Here is a 7823-nt window from a genome sequence, read left to right as displayed (position 1 = left end):
ATCACTAATGACCAGCACTAAAAATTAAATCAAGAGAGGGAAAGCTTTTTGTACATACTTCTGGCACCTTTAGCAAAAGTAAGATAGTCTACAGACATAATGGAGACATTCACATCCTTTCCCAGGGGAAATAAGGAGCAACAGTTCAAATTACCACACCAACAACTTCCCAGTTTCCTTTGCAATCTCTTCCCATTGAATTTAATTTTACCACAGTTCTTTTTTGCTGTGAAAACTACAAAGCATTGAATAGAAACTCTGCAAACTCTGCAGAATTTCATGTAGTTTTCAGCTTACTGTGGCCAACTGTTATCAAAGAATGGAATTCTGTGTCTATATGGAATCATATAGACACAGTAACTTATATAAAGTAAAATGTTAATAATAACGCAGGTAGACTGTAAGTACTGTAACCAGAGAGTTCCTGAAAATGGGTTTTGATATCTAAAAAAACAGGCTCTTAATCTTCAGGTCCAGTAAAGTAACCTCTAAGATCCATAAAGCAGTGAGATAAAGAAAAGGAAAGAGATTTAAGCTGAAAACTATTAACTAGAGTTTAGGAAAGTATCCTGTAAACTTCAGTGTATTTGATGTGTTTTATAAACTAGTATTTCAGTTAGGCTTGTCCCGATCCGATCCACGTATCGATCCACGTATCGGATCGGACGCCGATATTGGCAAAAAAATGCGTATCGGCAAAGCATGTAAAAATGCCGATCCAGACTGCCGATCCAGTTTTTTAAAAAAAATCGGGTCCGTATTTTCCAGTTTCGCCGATTGAAACGATCCATTCCACTATTTTGCACCAGTTTTCCCTGAATCCGGTCCGCATTTTCCAGAACACCTTCAACACACCCACAGGTCTTTTTGGGTCTGTCTCCCGGCCTAACTATTAAAACAGGTGAATTGGAAGATAGCGGGGAAAATGTCAGCCGTGTGGGATTATTTTATCCTGCACGATGTGTAGATGGAGACTAGGTGTGGAGGAGATTGGGGAGTATAAGGCATTTTTGTGTAATAGTTCACTATTATTTGCACAGATTTTTTTTTAAGCAGTGTCTTTTTTCAAGAGTAAAGTCCTGATTCTAAGTTAATAGAATACTTTCCACTCTTGTCTGTTTTGCATTTTTATTAAAACTTACAGTAATACTTGCACCTTTAACCGTTTACGGTTTTACTGCTCACTGTGCAATATTAGATTGCTATTCATTATTTTGTCCAGTTTGTGTTTATCTCTTAATAAACAGGTAAGTTTGTTGTTACCAATCATTGTGTTTTATTCAATCTCACCTAATTCAGCTGGCTAGATGTTATCAAGAGTACTAAAACCCTTTTCAACATGAGTCTTACAACTAAGGCTAAATACTTAAACTTAAACTTAAATACATGCTCGGATAGGCTGGTATCGGCCAGTATCGGTATCGGATCGGAAGTCCAAAAACAATATCGGTATCGGATCGGAAGTGCAAAAACCTGGATCGGGACATCTCTAATTTCAGTTTTAGAATATAACCCGTTAGCTCCAGAAACAAACGCATGTGTTATAGAAACATTGCCTTTAAGTTCCAGAAAGTAACCTGTGTGTTTCAGAAATGAGTCTTTACAATTTTGGAAAGTAGCCTTTACGTTCTATATGATAACATTTGACTTTTTGCAGTAAAAAAAGAGAAGAAAGTAAGAATAACCTGCAAGGCTCGGAAAAATCACCTGGTGTTGGAACAAAATTAGTTAGAGCTACTTAAACCCATACACTATAAGAAAAAGAGTGTGTTGGGTCAAAAAGCACAGTTGTGGAAAATAAAATGTCATCAAAAGCTAAAACAGCCAAGATGAAACACAGAAAGCTCCACAGATAAGGATAAGGTTTTTTTTCTGTGTTGTTTTAAATACCACAGTCAAACTACTCCATTCAAATGTTTAAATAAAATCCAGTGACGACAAGCAAATCATAGTCTGTTTAAAAGTTTTCCAGCTCCAAACATCTGCAACACGTAATTTCTCCCTGCCAACTCTAAACCTTCAGGTGTGGGAGGAAACCCCCCATTCTGAGTGTGACTTCATGCTACAGGAATGCCAGAGGTAAAATGAGGTACAGTCTGATCCGTAGCATGACAGGGGGAATATTGTGTAAAACGAACTGAGCTCAGCATGGAGACTTCTGAAAGAGATTGAGAGACTTTCAGTCTGTCGAGGCAGGGCCAGCGTTTCATCCCAACCGGGTACCGGAAATGCCTGTCCTACAGACTTTATGTCAGCATCATAAAACAACCTTCTTGCTTCCCGGACTGTAAACCTTGCTAAAGCATTTTTTTGTACTCTCCTCTATCTCTGTATAGGCTGAATGCCAGTTGCACCCTTTTACACAGTGACAACACGAAGGGTAAACATTTGAGCATGTCATGTTTAAACCTTCTAGCCTATTACTGTAGGTATCTGGAGATCAGCATTATAGGACAATGACCACCAAAAAGTATGGACAATTGCAGGAAAATATCTGGAAGTCAGAGAGATAATTTTACTCTGTGGGCAATTAAGTCAACATGAAATGTAACAAACTCCACCCATCTGGTCCTCCTTCACAGTTAATACAAACAGTTTGTAAATGCAGCTCTGTGCGTGTCAAGTCAGTACATAGGGAAGACAGATGACTCCAAAGGAAGTCGGCTATGGCTCATCTGGTGACCATTGCTTGACCTGCCCTGACCGTCTGAGGGTCAAGTTTTTTCTGGTTCATACTCAGCTTAGCGCAGAAATCTTGTGTTTTTTTGGCTGCTAAAAACACAGTAAAGTCTGCTAAGATATCCAGAGACAGGATAACCATTTTAAAAAGGAGGACTCCACATTAATACTTGGCTGCCAAAAGGAAAAGGGTGTCAAGGAGGTTACAGAAATCTAAGATAAGGCATCTAGTCAGAAATAGCACAAGCATAACGTCAGACTTCCTTTTACAATCTAAAAAAATATATATACAAATTGTTTGACATAAGCCTACAGAGATAAAATGAGATCTGATGACCATTAGATGCAACATAAAAGACATTCCCTTTTTATATTAATAGTTGCATGACTTTTAGATGCAGTATAGTATATATTAATAGTTTCTGTATCCTGAGAATGCTGCTTTTTTCCCCCTGTATTTTGCCAGAGGGTTTGAGCATTCTAAAGGTACAAGAGGTAGAGGTAAGGTCAGGCACAAGAACCCGACAGAACATTAGCATCTTAAAATAAAGCCTGGAGGATTTGAAATCTAAAACAAATTTAAAAGATTACAAGAAACTCTAACTCCTTAGAAGAAGATTATGAAAAGAATATGTGCTTTGTGAAAACCAGCAGTATAATGCAGGCACTATAAGCCTGTAACCTGGTGGTAATGCAGTAAATACACATAAAAAAGCTGCAACATTAATTAATGTTGCAGCTTTTTGTATGTGTACATCATGAAAATGCTGCTTATAGCAGACAATATTACTAATCAATAATATATCACTATAGATACTATCAATAAATATAGAAAAACCTTTGTTTGATTTATTAAGAGTAAAACATTAACCCAACCCACCCCATATAAATGCCCCCATATAAAATCCTGAATTGTGATTACCAGTTTGTTTGTTTTTTAAGAACTATGAAGTTCACTAATTACACACTGGCTAAATACTCTGTCAGCACATAATTAGTGAAATGAGAAACCTCTTAACTACAACCTGTATGACAGCTGGAATTAGGCTAAAACTTCTCAAAAAGCAACATATAATGCCATGGCTTATGAACATTGAGTTATTTCTGAGAGTCTGTGACTCCAGCAAGCAGAAGTATAGAGTATTATTGTCTAAAATATAGAAACCAGGTTAGACTGCTCAGCCCTGTCCCTAAGTTACCAACCGGCTAGTTTTACTCCAAGAGCACATTGAAGACAGGAGGCCCCAGGAGAACCCAGAACAACATACAAAGCCCTGCAGACATAATCCACATCATTCAAGGTCAGTGTTATGATTCTACTTTTCAGAAATTGCCTCCAAGTAAGAACTTATAAGTTAGAAGAACCACACATCATACCAATAGTCAAACCTGGTGGCTGAAATATAATGTTTAGGAGCCATTACTGTAGCTACTTTGGGACCTGCATGACTTTCCGTAAGAGACTAAACAATGAGTCCTGTGCGCTTATATTGTGCTGAAGGACAGACATTTAAAGCAAATGGTCAAGCCAGTTTTCAAGGGCTCAAAAAAAAAAAAAAAAAATTTAAATTAAAAAATCCAGTCGAGGTCTGAACTGGAATCCAATTAAGATACTGTGATGCAATCTTAGACATGCCAATCTGCTCAAAACCCAATTGTGACTGAATTTAAACAGTCCTATAAATAGCTGTGGGCCAAGACACCTCCACAGCAAAATAAAAAAAAGAATATTCAAGTTTTTGCAAACTCATCAGCTTCTTGAATTTAAAGGAATGTCCTCTTTCACAGAAATCCAAGCTGGCTTGGATAGTTTTTCCATAAAAAATGAAATGATCACTAAAAACCTTATCTCAATGTGATATTTAAAAATAGTTTAAATGAAACAATTTAGCTGTAAAAAACAGAAAAAAACAAGGAATTAAGGGGGGGAAGTACTTTCACACAAAACTCAGTATATACTGTATAAATAACTCATGGGGAGAAGAAGATATGACCAAAAAAATGTAGTAATAAATTCCCAAACTGAAACATAACATATCATGTCACTGAAGGGATATTGCAACGTGAGATAAAGTAGACAGGATTTATGATCCGCCAAAAAAAGTTCACTGCCCCAGAGAATCCTGTAATAAAGAGCATATTTAGCCTGTGCTCTCTGAACGGCTCTGTGTTTCCGCCTGAGGTGGTAAAGTTCATTCTGCTCCCTCACTTCTGCCAAGAATCTACTAAGCAAAGCAATCTGCCCTCATTAGAAAGAACAAGCCATTAGAGCACAAGGTCAGGCTGTGTCCCCGTCTAGACACATTCAAACTTTATAACTGGATACCCCATCTCTTGAGAAGCCCAGAGGCCAGCTATTAACACCTTTCCACCATTGAGCGAGTAGCTTACTCTATTCATAACAGGTTGGTTTCTACATCAGAGTATGGTTCAAGAGAGTAAACTAAATGTAGGAAAGGGTTACGGATCATAGAACTGGATAATTTTACAGTACTGTAAGTTATAATTAAATTTCAGAGGAATAGTCTGTATCTTCCAGGAAAGCAACCTGTAAGCTCCAGAACAAATATCCCATTGGTTTGCACAAGTAACCTGTAGGTTTCATAAAAAGCAAACTGTAACCTGCAGAAAGTAAACATTCAATTCATCATAAACTATATGTTATGTGGCTGTAAGCATTTGGAGAAGCTACCTGTATATTACAAAAATGTAAACTATGCGTTCAAGGAAAGTAACTGATAGGAAAATGGGGGTAGAATACCCAAGCAGAAATAAATACACAATTAAATGCAATAAAATGTAATGAAAACAATGTAAAAAAAAAAAAATAAGTAACATACAGAAAATAAGAGAAAACATAAAATCAACAGACATTTACATCCTGAATATGAAAAAGTTTGGAAACCCTAGAGGTTTGCAGACTCTAGAGTTTGGAACCAGCTACAGAACAGGCACAGCCCCCTCTGAGCTTACGCCTTGTCCATAGTGTTCCCTTTTAGTTCAAGGACACTGTAAAACTGGGAGGAACCTGTAAAGCCTAGTTAAAAAGCTTCAGAAAAAGTAATCTGCAGGTTCTGCAAATTAAAACGGATAGGAAGTACCCTTCAGGGTTAGGAGGATAACCTTTAATACCACTAAATGTATCCTGTATGATCCCTTATCAAGTTTCCAAATGTACCCTTTAAGTTTTAAAACAGTGTTTATAAAAATGACAGAAGGTGACCTTTCACATCCAGGGGAAGTAAACTGTATGTCTAAGAAGAATACCCTTCTTGTTTCAGAGGGGGGCCTATAATATCTAGAGAAACAGCAAAACCAAATGATTCAGAGGCTGAAGCCCATAGCTCTTTTAAAAGTTGCACGAAAGGTAACCTATCAGATCCATTAACTTATGTGTTACAGGAAGTGGCCTTTATGTATTCAAAGTACTTTGCAGGTAGATTGCAGCTTAAGAGTCCCAGGAAAATGACCAGCAAATTCTTTAAAGGGGTCTAAAAGTCACAAAAAGTTGTAGAAACTATATGATAATAATGGGCATATTTCAAAAAAACAACAACTTTTTTTTAAAACTCTTTTTGGCTTCAGGCTGTTGAAAAGCTCCACCCTCTTTACGGACACCACATCAGTTGCTTAGGTCAGAGTTCAGACAGAAACTGGTCTGCAGGATTAATGGGACACATATGTCTGACATGAACAAGTATGTGGCAAAACTGCAGATTTCCACCGGGGGCACTAACCACCAATATCTGGAGTCAGCTTAAACCAAATTAAAACATTAGCTGTACCTTAGCATTACTAGGAAAATGTACAAACAATTGCTATCTGCAGGCCAATCAAACTAAGATGCTTTTTTATCTCTCTTTAAAAGCGACAAAAGCAGTCTAAGAACCCTCCATTACTCCGCTCTGTTACTTCCTCTCAGATCCTGAGTTGTGCTTTAATTCTTCTGCACACCATATAACTTAAAGCTTCGGCCACAAAAGCTCCAGTGTACTCACAGTTGAAGTCAGAGGAGATGGAGTTCCCAGCCAGGAGGCTGTTGATGGTAATCTGATAGATGATGTGCAGCAGCAGGAAGGACATACTGGTGAAGCAGAGGGACTGCAGCAGATGACCTGTTTGGCCTAAACAGAAGAATGAGCAGAGTGGGTTCAACACGTTCATGCAACGATGGTTTGAGAACTTTCTCTAAAATTGTTCTCACTATTTCAAAGTTTTTACACAGCAGTTATTGAGGAATGCATTAAAAACCTACAGCTGTTTTCTATTGATATTATGTACCATACACTGAGAAGCTGTTTAAGGGGCAACTGGGAGCGAGCCAAAGGAGACTTTTCTGGGATTACAAAACATATACGGATAGAAAAAGCTGGCACTGCGATCACTGAGCGCAGCTTATTTCTTTAGAAAAGTTAAATAAACATTCTGGTGGACCACAAGGCATTTAAGTCTGAAATTTATTGTCAGAGAAGCAGAACCAGCTTTTATTCACCACCGCTTTTTGGTTCTGGTTTTCGGTGACCGTCTGACGTTGCCGTCTGACGACTTTAAAAACCAAAGGGATTTAGAATGAGTTTACTTCTTCGCCAGTTAATGAAGGTAACAAAAAAAAACAGAGTAGCTGGAGTAGTAGAGCAAAGCTGCCACAGCTGTTCAACACATGGTTACTTTATAGAGCACCTACAGGTATTTGGGATAATTTCAGGATTTGTTGTGGTGATAATTCCCTGACGTAGGACCACTCAACCTCATTTAAAAAATGTTTTTTTACATCTATTGATATTTTTTTGACAACTTCCTAAATAATTTGCAGCCTGCTGAGTGTTTTCATGGTTCATCTTCCTAGATTAGGCTATCATACATATCTAAATTTTCAGATCTAGTGGTTTATACTCTGGTAAAGTTTTCTTCTCATTAAGTTTAAAGCGTCCGCCTGGGGGGCTTTTAGTGTGGTATTGTACAACATCCCCACTAAACTGAGGCACTACCGCCGAGCCCCCAGCTTCTACTAACTGTTTCTATTTATTATTAAAGCCAAGCTTCAACATTTTCAAAGTTAAATTCCCAGATTTCTGAGTCTTTGATTGATGGACAAACAGATTTATGGGTGGACCAAATAATAAAAGGATGGATGGATGGATGGA

General features: G+C 37.8%; 1 protein-coding gene across 1 annotated transcript in view; it reads right to left on the bottom strand.

Moving 5' to 3' along the window:
- Positions 1-7823, bottom strand: part of piezo2 (piezo-type mechanosensitive ion channel component 2) — a 149959-nt gene that overhangs the window by 112048 nt on the left and 30088 nt on the right. Inside the window, exon 3 of the mRNA XM_015391514.1 lies at positions 6678-6803. Coding sequence (XP_015247000.1) covers positions 6678-6803 — 126 coding nt within the window. The remainder of the gene's footprint in view (positions 1-6677; positions 6804-7823) is intronic.

This window comes from Cyprinodon variegatus, unplaced genomic scaffold (assembly GCF_000732505.1).
Source record: "Cyprinodon variegatus isolate N-32 unplaced genomic scaffold, C_variegatus-1.0 Scaffold545, whole genome shotgun sequence".
Classification (NCBI taxonomy): Eukaryota; Metazoa; Chordata; class Actinopteri; order Cyprinodontiformes; family Cyprinodontidae; genus Cyprinodon; species Cyprinodon variegatus.
Note: the sequence above shows the minus strand (reverse complement) of the source record. Positions and strands in the feature narration are given on the sequence as shown.